Genomic DNA, 19,853 nt, shown 5'->3' on the forward strand with positions numbered 1-19,853 from the left:
TGTGCCTCATTTTCAGAGCCTGATTTGATGCCTGATACGCAGGAGCACTCTGTGCTCACTGCTGTAACACAAGTAGGTGGGAGAGGCCAACTGGAAACCATGGTGTGAGTGGTCTTAAAACAGGCACCCCAAAATAAAGGACACCTTTTACTTTAATCACATTGCACCTCTGTTCCTCGTCTGCAAAATGGGAACAATGATAGACCATGCTCCTCACAAAGAGGATGGTACAAAAATATCACAATGAATGCCCATGAAGCAGTTGTTGTGAAGTCTGTGAAGAAAACCTTGTGAAAAGATTCCATCTTCTGAAGAGTATTTCAGAAGCATGTGACAGACAGGATCTACTTGCCGAACACCAGCGGAGAAATGCTGTGAGCAGAAATTCAGCACAGTCCCTTCTGTGCACCGATGTGTGACAAAGAATAGTGTGTGATATCATTGGAGATTTTATCTTAGTGCTTATGCAAACAGAGGCCGAATTAAGGTTGCAGAGGCAGCTTAATTCTCACATTTCTTAACTCCAGAGGGCTTAGTATCGCCGTGCGTCTAACACTCTTTCCGAGCTGGGTGCGAGTCCCTCGGTGCGTGCTTCACCCGGCTCTGACAGACACTAACACCTTCCTGCTGCTTCGGCATCTCCGCATCATCCTCGCAGGTGTCGCGGAATCCGAAGCCTACGAAGCCCATGGCCGGAGCTGCAGGAGCCTTCCTCCTCCTCCTCCTCCTCCTCCTCCTGCTCCTGCTCTCCCTCCCTGACTGCCGCATTTCCCTCCCGCCGGCAGTGCGAGGCCAGGCCGCTAGATGGGGTGCGGCGTGCCCGGCTCCCCCGCCCCGGGGAGAGGCGCTTCAGTCATCTTTTGGCTTCAGGTTTTGCAGCCAACCAAAAAACAAAAGAGGTGAAACGCAGCACAAAAAAAAGGCATAGCCAGCTTCCTCCCAAGCAGTTCACTTCTGCTTGTTCCGCGTGTTCGGCGTGAAAGGGAAGAAATCAAACGGAGTACACAAACGCCCGGGAATGCTCGGCGCGCCGATGCCGGCGGATGCGGAGCCGCCGCCGCCTGCAATGGGCACGGCAGGTGCTCAGGCTTTGGCACGGCTATCACTCATACCTGCCTTGCCTCGTCTTGTCTCAGCTCCTCGAACCCAGACTGCGCAAGGATCAGTCAGCGATTTCCCTGGCAGTCCGCACACATCTGCTTTTCTACTCCAGTCCCAGTGAAACACAGCAGGCACGGTTCCCGTCCCCGCCAATACTCCGCCAAATCTCTCTCCCTCTCGCTCTCAATAATGATCTGGAAGCTGGGTGAAAACAACGTGCTCGCTTTTAGCAGAGAGCATGCTTCCTCACTACAGGGGTAAGGAAGAGGAAAGAGGACATGAGGAAACTGTGACACAAAAAGATAACTACAGAATTAAAGGAAAAAAGTCCTTTCCAAAAGAGTCAGTCCTTTCCAATGGGAAGACAGCACTTTTCTCAGTTAGTCCCCAAGTGAACTGCATAATGGTGGCCAGATTACAGCTCTCTTCTCATCTTCCCAAAGAATGATCTTTTGGAGAAGGTGTGATGAAGCTGAAACTGTCTAGTCCATCCAGGAAGGAGAGAAGGGACTTGTATTTACCTGCATTACCATCCACCACTGCTGAGTTATGCCTTCTCTCACTCTTCCCCAACAGCCTACAAGATGAATTGTCCCTCTGAAGGCACCATCCATCCCAATAACAATACTTATATTAAACCTGTATATAAAATACAACCAAACACTACTTCCCAACATCCAGCTTCTTCCAGCTTCCCCCAAAAATACCAGCACCCGAGATCCCCTACACAGTACTCTCTCATGACCTGGCCTGGCCTTGTAAGCTCCTACAGACTCCTTCTCCATGGCCAAGAGAAGGAGAGCAAAAAGCCAGGATGATTTTGAAGTCAGTCTTTTCTTTTTTTTTTGTATGGTACAAATGGGGAAAGTCCCTCTGCTCAGCAGAGGAAGACTGCCTGAGAGCAGCTGCTGGGGATGCTCCTAACACAGGGCAGCAGTACAGGCAGGGGTAACCCACCCTCCATTCTCCTCTTCACCCCAGCAATGGAACAACTTGAATTTTGCAGTCAGTCACAGACAATACTGCACAGACTGCTTTCCCTGCAAGTGAAAAACCACCTTGAAAGAGCCTTATGCAGGGGTATACCCAAGTGGGAGTGCAGCACTTGGATTTGGCAGGATTGCACTTGAGTTGTGAACAGGGAGAGGAGCACAGGCAGACAGATGTGTGCCTGCCCAACAGTGAGTCCTGTCACATACCCTGCAGGTGAAAACTCAATCTAACTCTCATTCCCGATGAATTTGGACTTCCACAAAGAGAAGCAGATGAAAAAAATGTGGCAGAAAAAGAAACACAAAGGAAATAAAATAAGACAGTGCATTTGAGCTGTTGTTTTTTTTTAATTCATTGCAAAAATGCTGATAGAATGTGCAGTGCATCACTCCTGGACATTAATGCAGACTGATCCTGCCTAACGAGTTTGCAGTCTTTATATAAATTAATAGACAGAATATAACCCCAAGCACAGGGCATTTGATCATATATATTAATATGGAGACTGCTGATCCACATCTGGCTAAAATAAATGTGTTTTTACACAAATGAGGTTACCACTGATACAAACACTCATACAACAGAGCACAAACAGATGATCAACACTATTGCTTTGGTGCAGCACGGTGCTTGAGGAAGCCACCACTTATCAGCTGGGCTGTGGTAATTGCTCCTAGCCTTCCACAATTAGAAGAAGCCACTAGCTTAAACTACCTTAAGCACTGATTACATTGTTTAAATGAGCACAGTTTACCTTACATTCGTAACCACTTAGGAACAGAGCACTAGCAGGCATTGTGGCTCAGCGACTGGATGCTACCTGGGGAAAAGCAGATCGACTGGATCTCTTGCAACCCTTTGGCCACAACAGAATCACACAAGATCCAAACTCAATAAACTTCCACAGGTGACAAGCAAACAAGAATAGCAACCACCTGCAAAATGAGCTGATGAAAGCAACCTACTCTATATACCCTATTTATACACTACTAAAACTCTGAAATTTTGCACTGACTCTGCACATCCCAAGAAGCAGTATGGAATATTTATTGCAGAAATAACTTTGTTAAAATTCTATAGAGTCCTTAAAGCCAAATTTTAGCCATTAAATCTGCAAAGACAGCTCCACATGATCAGCTGTATGTAAGCTTTTAAATGGTAACTCTTCTGATTTATTTTGTTTTCTATATAAAGTACTTACTGGTGTTCTGCAATATGTGGAACATCTGATCAACTGCAAAAATGTGTTTGGGGCACTTGCTGAGATCCATTTCACTAGATCTTCACAAAAAAATTCATTCCTATTGCAGCACCAGGGTGCATAAACATAGTTTTGATAAAATGAATACTAAGCAAGTTTACAAAATTTTTGCCTTCAAATCATATTACCATGAAGGCTTAGCTATTTGTTCTCTACTCTACAGTACAAGTGCTGATAACCCAAAACATTTTCAAAAATTACAAGCCACACCACTAAATCCTAGACACTACATATGCTTGATGCCCCTTCAATTTACTTTCCTCAATTTGCTTTCAATTGTCTTTTAATTTTCAACTATAAGATCAAAACCTCCCATTTGAAAACAATCAGTTGAATCACACAGCTTTGTCTTAATATACTAAATGTGCAAGATCAGAGATAAAGTTGTTGGCAACACAGCTAATGTAACTCTGCAGCAAGTTCCCTGAAGTAATCAGAATTAGGTACTCAGTTACGCTTTACTTGGGCCCATGACAAAGGGCAGCATTATTGTTGTGCTCTCAGGGGACAGTCCCAGGGGAGAACTGTGAGTACCAAAATTGTTATGGTGTGGTGTAGTGATAACTGAACTTACTTTTACTGACCCAGCCCCAACTGGTGTGCTCTTGAGCTCTCCTTTGTTTTAAAGGTCCCAGCTGGTCAAGGGCCCGAATTCAGTACTGTATCCACCAGTGCCAGGAAAAAATGCATTAAAAAGGCATATAAAATGATCAAAAATGGGTAAATTGAATATTTCTTCCCAGTTTTTAGTATCTGTCTGTTGGTTTCTCTACTGGATAACCACAAGTCATTTACAAGTAGAATAGACACTAAATTCTTAATACACTTCACTCATAGTTTTCACAGAGTGATATGAATTTGGTGCACACCATTCTCTTTTCTTGCCTCTAATAGCCCAGACTCTCCTTTTCTTGCGTGTGTGGGTTTTTTTTCCTGCTACACTTGCCTGACATTTTTGCACCAGCCTCTGGAGGCCACCCAAGAAGGATTCCAGCTCTGGTGTCTGCCCCCATTGTCCAACCCAACCAACCAAAACCAGTCACTCCTCAACCCCAGCTGCACCCTCTGTAGGGCTCCTGACACCCAAAACTGGTGTGTAATTACTCACTCCCCACTTTGGTGCTACTTTTGCTGCCTTGCTTTTGTGAAGAGGAAGAGGATTCCCATCCCTGGCTTTGCATCCCTGGGCCACTCCAGCAGCCACAGGAGCCTAACCCTGCAGCACCCTGCAAAACCTCTGAACCTCAAGGGAAACACAGAGCTCTCAAAAGCATTTTTTGCATACTGCTAAAATGTAATTAGGGACTTCAGAAGAAGAGGTAAAAAAACATGGTGTCAAGATGTAGCTTCATTCCCACTGAACAGCACTGCTTTGTGCCATGTGAAGCCAAAACACTCTTCCCTCCATTATTTTCTCCAATGACAATGAATTATTTTCCAACACTGAAAGTTTCAATCAAAGCCCTGAAGTGACTGCAACTACTTCAGGTGGGCTTTACCTGGGGGGGAACCTCTTTCCATGGCAGCCTTGCCTCTCTGAGGAAAGCCAGGCTGCTAAAATAAAGCTGCTGGAGTGAAGCCAAATCATGGCTTCAGGAAAACGGATGCTATGTCAGGGCTTTATTGATGTTGTAAATCTTTGCAGTTAAGAAAAATCAAATTTCTGAGTGCTGAAGTGATCATTTCTTGGAGCAGTGCTAGAGACAGCATGAGAGCTGACAAAAAAAAAAAAAAAAGGACAGTGGCTCCAATCGTGCTGGGTGAAATATGTCCTGGTGCAGAAAACCCCTAAAACATCCTGCACATTAACAGGAGTTAAGCTGGAGGCTTGAGCACTGGATAAATCCTTACTCGGGACATCTCTGCCCTGAACATGTCTCTTTTTCCTGGAGCTGCAGTTGATGGGAGCCAGTAAATGCCCAGCTGATTACAGCAGTGGTGATTCTGCTGAATAAAACAAAGTTTAAACGAGCTGATGCGGACATCGGTGGTAACACAGCTGGGAGACAAGGGCTGCAGGGGGAGTAGCCAGAAGGCTGGGACTGGGGCACCACAGATCATCCAGCTCTGTGCTACTGGCTGCCACAGTGCTTAAAGTAATTGCAGTCCTCTGGAGAGAGTCTATAGATTAACTCTGTCCTATGTTAATGCACCACCATATAGAGCTGTTTACAGGCAGTACTTAGTAAAGTACTTAAGCATGTATTTAAACAGGCTGCTGAACATCAGTGTGATTAATACTTTGCTGAATTAGAGATATAATATGAATACATTTTTCTGCTGTTGCAGTTTTTCATTATATACACTTATAAACTGGACATAAGGATTTTCTTTCAGTTTTGCATCCAGCAAATGAGTTAATTTGGGAGTCAAATTCTGCCTTAGTTATGCCTGCACAATGCCTTTCATATGCATGAGGGCAGAAGACTTCTTTTTAATTGGACTTATTTTTTATTAGTCTATAATCAAGAAAAAAAACAAATCTGGTTCTTTCTTTCTGATCCTGCAGCTCTTTGACATTCCTTTCATGTCACTTCAATCAGAAAAGTATCTTTTACATATGGTGTGTATGTTGGTTAAGGCCATGCACATACAGCAGCTGCAATTCTTGACCAACAAGCAAGCAGCTGCTGCTGAGTACAGATTGGAGCCACACACTTTGTTATTCTGCATGTAAAACTGGGTGGGGGGGAGGGAGGAGAAGAGAAGAAACATGGCTCATACATCACTCATCATGGTAATTCTATTTAAATATATTTTAATGATTTCTAACAACATAATTTGCCAAGCCTCCCCACCTCAAAGTGGTGGAAGCACATTTCTCTCTCAATTTTTCCTTTGCTGCTTAGCCCAGGAGGAACATTTACCATCTTCTAGTAAGTTTTGGAGTCAAACCTTGTTTTCAATCCACACACACATGTATATATATATATATGTGTGTGTGTGTGTGGTGTGTGTTTTGTAAGAAATGTAAAAGATACTTTTCTGATTGAAGTGACATGAAAGGAATGTCAAAGAGCTGCAGGATCAAAAAGAAAGAACCAGATTTGTTTTTTTTCTTGATTATAGACTAACAAATATATATATATATATGTATATAATATATACACATATACATACATATATATGTATGTGTATATATATATTTAAAATAATCAGAACTGATATACATTAATTTCATCACTGCAGAACCATCACTTGCATTTACTTGCAGTTTCTGCTCACAAGGAAACAAGCTTGATTTAATAGTTTGAGCCACAGCCATCTCAAGAGTTGAAGACTTCCTCCCCCCTCCAAATTAAAGCTAAATAGTGTGCATTAAATACATTATCTACTTGTAATAAAATGGGAATTTTTAAGATGATTCAGTCACAGATAATTTGTTGCTGCAAACGACAGGCTTGCATCAGCCACTGGCCGCTCTGAGCGTTTGCTGAGCCCAGGGAACGCTCGGGTAGCTTACCCACTCCATGGAAAACAGATGTTTGCACTGTGGAAAAGATTCCTATTCCCTTTTGTGGCCTTAAGGATCCTGGGTGGGATCTCCCATGCCATACAGCCGGGGTGCTGGGCTTGCTCACCCACCAGAGCCCTCACATGCCGGTTAGCCCAGGGCACTGCAGCAGGAAACCAGCCACCATTCCATGCCAAAAACACAGCCCCGTGTATTTCACACTCAGCCCCCAAGAAGCCATCAGAGCAATTCTCCAGAACAGCTCTGGAGGGGGCTCAAAGGCACCCTTTTTATCAGCCTGGGGTGATCTATTCACAAGCAGAGGCAGCACAGCTGTAGGGCTGCCTTTGTTGCTCTTGCCTGGCAAATACCAGAAAAGACCACTTGTCTGGACTGATGGGAAGGCACATGTTAAAGCAATTAATTAATTTGCCCTAAAAGATTGAGGCCAGGCCAGGATTTGTCCCTTTCCCAGTGTTCAGTCTGATTGTAAGCAATGGGACTTCCACCACTTCCCATGGGAGATTATTCCACAACCTAATAGATCTCAATGTCAGGAAGTTTTTTCCTGATATTCAGCCATAATTCATATCCATGAATTATGAGCTACTGTCGACATCACATCCATTGAGGCATTCCTGGAGCCTGCTTCATTTAAAATTATATGCTCTAGTTATGCAGGGTTTCTGTGTACTAGGGCAAAATGCTTTTTCTGCAGGTTAATTCATTACTATTCAATTTGTTAACACTTTTTTTCTCGGTGTGAAGAGTCATTCTGCAGTTGCATACTCTGTATAGTAGCACAATCCCCATTTGGGAGCAGAATCACAATATATAAATATGACAAAACAACACACCAAAACCCATCCCTATAAAGACATATTAGTCTGCTCCTGCAGATACTCCAGCATTCAGTTAAATCAAAGCAGTAGCTCATACAACACCTGGTATGAGACAGAAAGCTCAGAGAAAACCTTTCTCAAGTATGGAATAAATTTTATTTCTGTCTTAAAAAGGGGGAAGGTAGGGGAATTGGGGGGGGGGGGAAGTAGGGAAGGGGAAAGGGATGGGAAGGGAAGGGAGAAAGGAACTTAAGCTGTGAGAAAACAGAGGAAAATTGAAAAGAGAATGACTTCCTATAAACAATGAGCCTGTACAACACAGTAAGAACATACAACAGCAAATTAAGTCAAGGATGCAAAATTTTCACTTCTTACCACTAAAGCACTTAGAAAAATAGAGAAAGCTAAAGCAGGATTCAAAAATCTGTATTGCAAATAATTGTGTACACTTCTGAGAAGGAAACTGTCTTTTAATAACATTTGAGAGGAGAAAATTCATAAAAGGTACCAATCTCTCAAAGAAATCGGAGGATTTCAATGAGAGTTTTTTATTGTTACATTTTACCCAGCTAGAAGAGTTCTGCCATCCTGTTTTCAACCCATTTTACATAAATGCCACATTAGCCACTGGAAAAGGGAATGCTTTCCAAAGTAAGAATCTAAAAATACACCTGAGTTCATTTTCATCTCCATACTTGCCTAGTTCCCATTAATGCTATCTAAATCCCAGAGCAAGTAGGTAAGAATATACACACAAATTTTACCTGGAATTAACTAAAAACCAGAAAGCAAGGAGCACTGAATTTGCAGAGTGACATATAATTTAGCTTTAAAGTTATTCCAGATGGTTGACAATTTAGAGACAGTGGCCATTTAGTATTGAGGAACCTACACAAACAGGTCTGGTGAGAACATTTTGGCAAGGTATAAATGATGTGACTTTATTGAAATCTGTATCTAGCCAGGTGGGACACTTGCTTTGGACACAAGACAGGACAAGGCAGCTGCCAGTTCCTACTGGACCAGATGTGTGTACATAGCAGACAGACAATGCCCATAGGCTGAGATGGACCCAAAATGTTGCAGAGCCTCTAGGGCAGCATTAAGCCCATGTATCTACATTCTGTAGATCACCTGGTGAAGTCAAAGCCACCTGTCACTTGTAGCTAGGCAGTTTCTGGTTTGCAGTTAGCCTTGCAAAGCTTGACAAAACTTTGTTTGGTGGAGCTGTGAAATCCCCCTTGGGACATACATGAAGAATTCACAAGCTAAAAAATTGTGCTCTAACTGCAACCCTCTTTCACAAGAAATGTTGAGAAGAGATGTTCTGATGTGACTATAGTTTTGCCAAAACATTTGAAATATTTTTTTCATTTTGCCTTGGAACTAAGCAGTAGAAGTTGCTGCAAAATGGAACTGTCATCCTCAAGCCATCTGTAAAGATATGTAACTCAAGTAGAAAGATGACTTGGAAAAAGGTAAGCTCTGTGATCCAGGAAGAAGGCTTTGAGTCAAAGGTTCTGATGCCCTTGCAAGGATGTAGCAAGGAGTGGCATCTCCAGGAGCCAGCACCTTTCTTTGTAAGATGTCCCCACAGCAGCCTGACATCAGCATCTGCTGTGAAAATGGCACCAATCATGGGGTAACTCACATGTGTAACCCCTGCTGCCTTCTCACTCAGCTCTCCACTGCCTCAGTGTCCTGCCTGAGGAAGGGGCACTCCTCAGTGTTTTGGAAGGGGGTTGTGCCCTGTTCTCTCATCCCCCTCAGGTTTTCAACCACAAAGGGTCGTGCTGAGCACAGGCAGGGAACAGGGCATTGAGGTAACACTTACGGACTCTCCCTGGAAGTAGCTGTTTGCCAATGGCATTTTTGAGGATGAAGATGAGTAGGTATCTTCAGGCATCTTTGTATATGCAAGAGGAAATGAACAGCCTGGTTTCCACACAAGTGGGTGTTCACAAGTTCATAACAAAAAACAGAGAGCAGCCAAGAGAAGCTGAAAGACTGTTGAGAGCTTTAGCACAAACAGACTGAATGCAGTGAAAAGAGCTTTTTCAAAGATACACCACAGCAAGATGTGTAGGCACTGGGAACACAGGAATAGAACACTATCCAGAATTTACAACACACCACATTTACAAGGCACAGGGAACAGAAGAAACAATCTAGTAACACTTGTGTAAATGGAGAAGCTGACAACATTGTAATCAAAAACAAAAACGTGCTGAAAGAGGGCTGACATTTCTTGAAAGTTATGTCAAATGGCAATGCAGAAGAAAATAATATTTAACATCTCAATAAAGCAATAATTGTGAGAACCTGCTACGTTTTCACCCACTATATTTTACTCATTCTCAGACTAGTGCCTTGCTCTTAGACACGCAGGCGTGCACCATGAATGGCACTTGCACAGCTGAACTCCCACGCATCATCCTCAGAACGGGAGCTGTGGTTAACCTCTGCTATGTCACATGTAGAAAAATACTCTTCACTGTATTTCTGTTCCTCACTTCTATATTCTTACTTCCCTGTAGGTGTAAAGCATGTGGTTTATTGGCAGTGTGTATGACCACCTTGAATTAATCTCCTAAATCCAGGCTTAAAGCTGGATAGTCATACCAACCAGCCAAGTTTTCTGTGTGTGAATCTTTCTTCCTTTGTGACTGTATTTTCCTGCTTCTGAACCTTTTAAAAGGGTCTAAGGATGAAAAATATAGATGGAATTTATGTTTTAAAATTAGCTTTCAGCGCAATCTATGTGTTTCTTTAAGGAGGATGCATAGAAACATGTACATACGTGCACATGTACATCTTCTACATACATCTACACATTTACTAAACCTGTCTAGTGGGTAATATAAAGACTACTGGCTTAGCAATATGCTAATGCTTGCTCAAGCTTTTCAATGCAGTGCTGAAACCATCCTTGACACAGCACTGAAGCAGAAGCTGCAGCATCCCCAACTGCTGGATAAATGGAATAAGAGAGATGAAATTTATCAGGGCTGCCAAGAAGTGCTCATCAAGACACATTTTTTGACTAACATAAGTGTGCACTATTCTCACAACTACAATAAAAAAAAAAGGAGAGGGAGGAAGAAATTAGAACAAGCATTTATCAAGACAACCTGTCCATCTGATTTAATACATTTTTTGCAAATATCACTTCCTTTATTCAGTTACCAACTGTGTTGGGGTAAATTGAAGGAGAAAATCTTTGCTTCTAATATCATTCTTCAAAAAAGTAAAAGCTTTACAGTGATTGAACGTATTTACTTGAAAGACACCACATTTCCAAAGGCACAACGTGTGCTAGGCATCTAGTAGTACTCAAGCTGACACTTAAGCCTTTAAAAATTTCTTCCAAGAGCCTCTGATGTGAGCTATAATCATACTGTTTGTCTTATAAGTAGCCAACCTGGAAAATAGAAAACTGGATTAAACACTCCAACAAATGAAGGATTGAGAAGTTCTCAGAGACTCCAAAGACATTTCAGAAAAGGAGGAACATGAGTTTTGTTATTAATTTCCTCAGGAAAGACAAAGTATCATTCAGTATAGGAAAGGCTGATACAACTGAGCACAGAACTGCCAAAGAAAACATGGAAGAAAGAAATATGACCTATTCCAGCAGAAACAATGCAGGCTGGGGACTGGAGTGACCTGGGTTCTCTATTGCTGACTTTGAAGTAAACCACTCTACCTTCCTTTCACTTGACTTCCCTTTGGATAAAGTACATAAATAATGATGTTCAAAGGGTTTTGAGAACCATCAGTATGGCTTAATGCTGGCTAACATGCAAAAATGTTGGTACTGAAGACAGAGGATTGCTGCACTGTCACAGAACATATTCAAGGGAAATTTAAAAAGTCAAAATGACAGAAATAACATATGTTGTATTCAGACCAGACTACCTGCAGGGCACTGCTTCATGTAAAAATGAAAGCACAGCCAGCCTGGGGAAGGAAGGAAAAGATGGACTGCCTTTATCAGAGCATCAAGGGTGGAAAGGTTTCTGACTGCTCATTATGGTCAGAGAATCAGATGAAAATGACAACTCTTTAACATTGTGATTGCTGCTGGCAGGAAGAAGGGGGATTGGGAAGGAAATCAAGGTGCCTGCTTCATTGTTTGTCTTTACACATGGACCAAACGCAGCTGACTTAAACATACCTAGCAAAGGGCAGGAAGGCCAAGACAAACAGAAAAAAAGACTAAGGGATAACTAGGGAGAAGAAGAAACCTGAAAATAGGTGCTGATCATCCTGACTAAATTCTCCAGTCTGTCAAATTTCTGGACATTTCCCTGTCTTTCCCCAAAAAATATGAGACAGTTCTCATTGGACAATGATGTTGGCTTTTATGCTGGATTAAAATCCAAACCTAGTGCAATCCCTAAGCATAAATGCATTATGGCCCTTAGATATATTTGCCATTATTGTGAAGTTCACTGAATTCTCTCCATGGTTCACCAACATGATGTGGTGAACTAGGGAAGTTAAGCAATTTTACAATTAACATCTTATTGAAAAACAAAGTACTGATATGAAAACAGTATCTGCTGCAGCTGCAGCTTCACGTGGATGGAACATGCCATGTAGGAGTTCAGTAATGCTTCCAGCACTTTACCTTTTGTGCTTCAGAGAAAAAGGAATTTTAGATTGAAGCAAGGAATCTCTGTATATCTAGAAACCTATAAGACTCAATTTCTCTTCTAGTCATCACTTCCAATCAGACAGATGGATAAATTGCTATAGAAATAAACACAAAAGAACTGCACCTATAACAATGACTGCATCATTTTTATTTATTTCTTGCATTCTCTGTTCACACAGCAAGAAATTTAATTCCAGTTAGATCATTCTCTTGTGATACTTTTTTCTTTCATTTAATATATTTTTAAATGCTTAGAAGCATTATGACAGAAAAGCATGTATTTTTTTGCCCTGGTTTATACCCATCATCCTTACCATTACAACAAGACAAAAGCATTAAAGTAAAATTAATCATGTCAAAAGATTTTAGCAAAAAACAAGGGAGACCATGCATAAAGCATCGCTTTGTCTAGTGTGAAGTCACGCTCTGATTAAAAACATATAATGAAAGTGAAAGTAATACATCATTGCCTTAGCAGTAGGGTTTTTGGGAAAGCTATGCAATTCTGAACACAAAAAATCTTTATAGGCTCTGGATTTTGCAATTATTATAGAATAACTCTAACAAACACAACATTGTTTCACTTCCTTAAAGTTTAATTAATCTTAAACGTTGCAGTTTAAACAAACAACCAAAGGAGTTATAGAATTAAACACAATTAGACTCCTGGCAGGACCATAACTGGTAATTAAAACCAAGCAGCAGTGGCTGGTTCTGAGCAGTGAGGTATGAGGTGGTGACACAGAGATCCCCCCTCTCCCAAAGCCCCACATCCAGTAAGTAGTTATAAAGACTACAAAATATCACAGAATAATGAATACCCATTAACAGAGCAGAACTTTTGCTGTTACTGAGGTCTGTCACACCCCCTTCAGCAGTTCCATTTGTGTCACTGGGCAAAGGTAGCCTGTTGCTGCAACGTGATCTATGTAGTACCCAGCTAAAAAGTGAACACTGTTTGGGCAGATGTAGGCTGGCCTGAAAAGAAACCATGCAGTGAAGGTATTTGCTGCACTTTATCATAAAGTCTATAAAAGCTTCAACTTTGTTCAGGCACAACTGTGCAATAAGTGTTTCAAATTAAACACCAACATGCACATTATGATGTGCCTAATATTATTTATAATCTCAGATTAAGATTGTGGCCGTATCAAGCAAAATTAGGTGGTAAAAAATGTTTGTAGAATGCCACTAACTTACTCCTTTCTTTTCCTCTTTATTCTGCCTCTATGTTGTCAACATATAAACAATAACTCTCTGAGAAATACCAGATAGGAAAAATACACAGTAATACTAGACTGTGAAAAATCTACCGATCCCCTGAGCCATAGCATTCTTGCCTATAGATGATGACATTAAAAAATTGGAAATGGGTGCACGCTTCCCCTCCTCTCCCGGGTCTATGAACAAGGCAAGTTGTTTTCCTGATACCTTTCGAATTACTCCCATTAGTACTGATGCATTTGGTGCTTTGGCTATCCAGGCAGAGAGAGGTGGGCAGGATCCCCTGCCAATAGATCTAGACTTGTCTAGGGAACAAAATGAGATTGCTCCTGTGCTGAGCTGTCAAACTCGATAGCTCGTGCTGTTCCACCTGCACCCATCCTCTCAGCTCCAGCTGCAGTGCCATGGAGCCAGTAGTTCCTGATGGCTGATCTTCTCCTGCTCCTTATGCATCACACAGGGCAGGACACAGAGCCCTAAGCAACTGAGTGCTGAGAGTGAGCCACTCTCCCTGCTGAGAAGGCAAAAGGAAACAGGCCAGCAGCTCCCTCTCAAAGGGGTCTGCAAGCCCTGAGAGCAACTGCTGGGGCTCCTCTCAGTGGACAGTGACAAGACGAGATTCGGGCTCCTCTCATCCACCTCCTCCTCTATGGCCCTGCCACTGCACCCAGGATTGAGTGTTTGCTCCTTTCCCACTATCCCTACCCCCAAATGCCACTGGCACAGAGAGCAGAAAATGAGGAATGCAAATGGGTTTGGAGGAAGGGAGGGGGACTTTCTGTGCACACTTACATTGGGTCAGTAAGCCTCTCAGTGCGAAATGTGGCATTTTGTTGGTGTGTGGGGGAGCCTATTGGCAGCCAGAAGGTTAAAGAAAAAACTATGTAACAGGAGAAAATCAAATACACCTAAGGCAATAATAAAATAGAACATCTTGAAATACCAGACTACAGGAACTGAAATTCTTCCCATCACAGAACCTCATGAGCAGGACATAGCTTTTGCTCTGTCCCTATTCACTGAGGAGCAAACCCATCATTTGCACTGACAAGTTGAGAATTAACTGCAACACTGGGACTGAAAGTACTATCTAAATAAGAAAAAAAAACCCAAAGAAAAAAAATCTTCTGCCTTTGCTGCTGATTGTATATTTCTGATAAGACAACAGTGGATTGAGAGAGAGGTAAAAAGGTAAAGAAAGAGAACTCCTTCCTAAATTGCAAAAAAAATACATTATAAATAAAGACAGAACTATGTCCTTAAATTTACACCCTCCATAAATGTCACAGTATGTTGATAGTACACCACGGCTGCACTGAGCTACCACTATGTTTTAAGCTTGTACAGTTTGTTGTGTTCCCTAAGACTTCTCAGTCACAGCTCTTCAAGTCCCTATGCTATAGTTCTTCAATGTTTCACAGAAAGGACAGAAGATCTACTTGGACTTACCTCCCATTCTTTCATAAGTCTGAAAAAAAAGGTGATACTTGAAACTCTTATTTCAACTGGTATTTTTTTTTTTAATAGTTATTGTTACCATTTTGTAACAATTACAATCTTAGTAAAATATTTTCTAAGAAAGTATGCTTGTTAACATTTTGTCTTTCTCAGTATGAAAAGACAGATGTTCTCCTCTGTGTTCTTCAAACTTTAGCCCAGGCCAAGAGGACATCCTTTTCTGGCAGGATTTGCAAGAACAGGGTTACTCATGTCAAGAGAGGGCTCTGTATTTGGCAGCTGTTGCCTCAGCCAGCACTGGGACAGATCCTGGGACCTCCAGGGCTTCCAGTGCTGAGCAGTAAATGCTTGAGCCCAAACTTCCAGGACTGTAACAAATGCCTTGGTTTTAACCACAGCGCAGAATGTTACGTGCACTGCCATAGTGGAAAGAGAACTTTTCTTCCCTGTTTCTAAAGGTAACACAGAAAAGACTAAATTCTCTAATAAAATTATCCTGAAACATCTCTCAACACCACCACAAACAGTTGGTCCAACACTAGAGATGCTGAACATTTAACCAGAGCATTAAGATATCCTGCCTCTGGGTAGTTTCCCACATTCTTGGAAACTGCAACACAATGTAAATAAGCAGGAGCTGAGTAAATTCCATTCTTACAAAATCTGACAATCTACAGCTAGTTAAGACTCAAGAAAAGAGCTTTTTACTTTAATTCAGTAGAGAGTTCAGATCTTGAAGCAAGAGATCCATTCCTCCTGCCTCTCCTGTTGAGCCACTGGATTAGACACAGCAAATGAAAAAAACACCTGCCTTAGGCAGTATCATTGATTTTTCAATGACTTACCATCTTCAGGATTTTCTTAGAAGTAGTTTACAGAGGTGGGTATTGTAACTCATTATTCTGAAAAATGTGAGGCATAATATATTCCCTAGCACAGATGCTATAAACTTTTATAATGTACACTTCATATAACCTTTTGTAATTGTCATTCTTTTACAACACCCTCAACTATTAGTCCAGGTCATCTATATGTAAACAGTCTTTATGTGGCACATCACTTTGTAAAAGGCTCCTTAATCTACCATGGGAGAAAATCAGTCTACAAGGGCATTATTTCAAGTCCTGCATCATAGTAATTAAAAAAAAATTATCCTAATTTTGCATGTAATAATTATGTGGATGTATGCCATTACAGGGCTTTGGATAAGGGAGGAGAAAAACATTCTGTAAAATGTATTTTACTGGGGGAAAAAAAAAGCAGGTCTAATAGGAAATCCAGGTTTTACCAGTTGTCCAGTTTTAGAAGTATGGTTTTGATTTATGGATCAAAATTGCTCATTTATTATTTTATCTATACTGCTTTGGGCAATTTTGACAGTTAAAATTTAGTTTTATTGACCAATGCAGCCAGTTTAGCCACAAGGGGACTAATGCACACACAGCCTGCTGCACTCAAGAAGCTATGATTTGATTCCATGACCAAGTCAGACTGGGAATCACAACCAACATAACAATAAGTTCCAAATCTCGATGCTCGAGGCAAAATACTTACTCTAAAACCAATCCACTATTAAAAGAAGGTGGGAAAGAATTTTGTGATAGCAGCCTCCATGCACTGTTTATTGTAGCTGATATATTCCACCAATGCTTCTGTCAGCAATGGACGCAGGGTAGTACAGAGGAAACCTTTCTTTAATGATTGTGGACAACAGATAAAGCTGGAAGAAGGAAATGAAAATGCAAAACAGAATCAAAGGTGTGCTCTAGTACTACGGCTTACCAGGGATCTGACTCTTGAGAAAAATGTCTTGAAAAAAATGCCTTTTTTTTTCCTAAACCAGATTTTATTCATATATACATAAATATGCATGGGTTCATGTTGCAGCTTGAAAGACTTACAAGTTTACTTAAAAAAAAACTTACTGGAATGATTTTAAGCCAATGTTAATTTAGGCCTATCCTATTATAAAATTAGCATCTTCTGCAATCTCAATTTATTGCTCCATTGTGAAGCCCCTTGTGATACATAAACAAATCTCTGAAGAGAAACAAATCAATAAAGTGTCTAATTTGATTAACCATGTTTTTAAATTCATCAAGACAACTGTACAAAAATAAACCACTTACTTGTCAGTATTTTCCACGTCTTCTTTTCATCATCATAATACTGAACCAAATTGCTGGGTAGCCGGTCAGGTCCGGGAGGCAATCCTCCAACCAATAACAGCATTTTCTTATTGGAACGAATTCTTCACCCAAAACAAGAGGAAAGATGAACAACCACATTACTGAGGAGTATTTTTAGTGGCAACAAAATCATAACCATCAAAAGAATGTTCATTGCTTGCAGTTTTCTATTTCATTTTTTTGTGTTTCTTTTCCCAATCATGTCTCAACAGTTTTTTGAACCAAGCAGAAAAATGATCAGAAAAGCTGCGTATCTCTCTACTCATGGAATAATAAGCTTCCTTTATGCAATTTGTTAGAGGTTCATTCTAGAACGACCTTTTTCTTATATTATCCCTTTAAATCATCACTCTTTACAGCTGAATACACATGAAATGCTCTGGAGTTGTACTAAGGTTAAGCATTAAAGTTGCATGTCAAAATTCGTATTAGTCAAAATCATTATTATAAGCCATTCTACACTCAAAGAACCTTGAAAAAATTAAGGTTATGCAGAGAGTTTGTGAGCCAACTCTTTAATCACACACTGAACTTCAGATATATAGTTTAGTACAATTAGCAGCACTGGGCTAATGGTTATGGGTTAAATGCTACTTACAAGCACTTTTGTTTGTTTAATTTAGTCCAGACTCTTGCTTTCATTCTCCCCCCCGGCTCCCCCCCTCGTCTCTGCTCTCCCCCTGTGCACCACTGGCTATAGCAACACCAATTGGTAAAAATGAGACTGTGATGTTGTTGTGAGCCTCCCCAGAGTGGAGCCCTGCCAATGCTTGCCACTGATCCAGCGGCATGAACCTGCTCAACTGTGCAAAGTCACTCTAATTCCCTCCCTCTGTTTTTCTACCTTCTCCCCCAGGGGGCAACCACTGAAAGGAGTGACTACCCACCCATCAAGAGCTGGCAATTCGCTGCTATTAACCGTGACCGTGATTCCCAATCTGCCTGGCAGTTCTTAAGAACAGGACTGCAATGTCTCGTCTGCAGTAAAAGTGGTTATCTGCACCCTGGCCTCCGATGCCCCACCTGATGAACGTACAATTTCTCTGCAGCATGGAGGGATTTAGCACAATTGTAAGTGAAAACTGGAGGGGAGGCACAGAGCCCCAGATGAGCCCTGATGCTTTAATAGTCACTTTGCATATAATTGAACTTTCACCAGTTATACTCAGCTTGGGTGAGATAGCACTGAAATAAAGGTCTAGGCTCAAAATGTTCCTGTAAGGTAGGAAGGTGATGTAGCCTGGAAAACAGCCATCCATGTGAATGACTGTGCAGTGGGACCATGCATTTGATGGAAAGCACCCTTGTCAAACACCATTTTTCCAGGCATGACAACACCTACACCTGTGTAGCACTCTGTGTGTCAGTCTGCAGCAAACACCACGGCCAATAAAGGCACAGAACACCAGGAACCAAAGCCTAGCACCAGAGATGCTTGTGGTGGGGTCAAAGCACCACCCAGGAGCTCCAAGCTCAGCAGTGAATTCCAGCAATGGGAGCTTTGCAACTGAGGCACACTCTTGGCTTCACTCCAGCTGCTACCTAGAATGTGTGCTGGTGACCCAGTGATTCACATTTGTAGCAGAACTGCATCTTCTTTTGAGAAGAATGGGCAAAACCAAACTAGATTGTGCTGTAGACATGCACCAACCACAAGGAGCATCCCTCAGGAAGGGAATACACAGCTGAGGGCTTGATCCACACAATGCTCCAGAATAAAATCTGTCAAATGGCTGTCCCAAAGACAACTATAGACTACAGATACATCTATGACAAGGATGGCCAGGGAACAATCTGGCATATGGCCTTATCCATTTTTTAAACAGATCTAGCGCTCAGAGAAGGTCATGAATTCACAGTGGATGAAACAAAACCCTCAGTGCAGGAGCAGGAGTTAAACCATAGGGGCAGTGACACTGTCCCACACTGTCCTACCCCTTGATTCTCTCCCGACTTGGGGAGAGCCCCTGCAGTCCCTCAGTCTTTCTGACAAGCCAGCCTTGGATGCCTGCACTGCACCTGCTATGTGCTGTCAATGAGCACTGTTACCTGCCCAGCAGACTGTGGCTCTGTAGGATATCAGGAACCATCTCATGATCACTGTCAGCACAGATTCCATAGTGCTCCAGGGAAAGCTTACTAAAGCACTGCCAGCATCTTATAACGTTCAGTCTCCCCAGTAAAGTTTTTAATGAGAGAACATTTGATGTGTTCTGTGCAACATGGGAGTATGATAAACTGGTTTTGGTATGAGTTAGGGATGACTGCACACGTAACAAGTGGCAGAGCAAACCAGAGCCATAAGTCAGTTATGCATGACCATCCCTAACAATAGAGAATAAATTGTTTATTCCAGCCCTCCTGTGTTGTATGTTATATCACAATCAACTCCCTGTGCATTGTAAAATTCAGAATGCCCTTGCAAGGTTTACTTGATAAAGGAGTTTATTTTGATTTTCATCTTTCATCTGTAAAACTCCCTTCTAACTCCAAAGCACTGTGAAAATCCAATGAATGGCCAAGGCTCAATAGTTAAGGTGAAGAATGAAATGTCAGATATAACTCTGAGTTTCCAGACTTTGGCAGTTGCAACTATCCTTAACATTACTTTTTCAGCCAAACAGCCCAAGAATCTACTGTTTCCTGAGAAGGAGCAGTGCTGCTATATTGG

The 19,853-nt window shown here is 41.6% G+C and overlaps 1 protein-coding gene across 1 annotated transcript in view; it reads right to left on the minus strand.

The window, feature by feature from the left end:
- KLHL14 (kelch like family member 14) overlaps positions 1-19,853 on the minus strand; it is a 56,865-nt gene that overhangs the window by 24,708 nt on the left and 12,304 nt on the right. The window contains exon 2 of the mRNA XM_059485519.1: positions 17,123-17,244. Coding sequence (XP_059341502.1) covers positions 17,123-17,244 — 122 coding nt within the window. The remainder of the gene's footprint in view (positions 1-17,122; positions 17,245-19,853) is intronic.

The sequence above is a fragment of the Ammospiza nelsoni genome, chromosome 1 (assembly GCF_027579445.1).
Source record: "Ammospiza nelsoni isolate bAmmNel1 chromosome 1, bAmmNel1.pri, whole genome shotgun sequence".
In the NCBI taxonomy this organism is placed as follows: Eukaryota; Metazoa; Chordata; class Aves; order Passeriformes; family Passerellidae; genus Ammospiza; species Ammospiza nelsoni.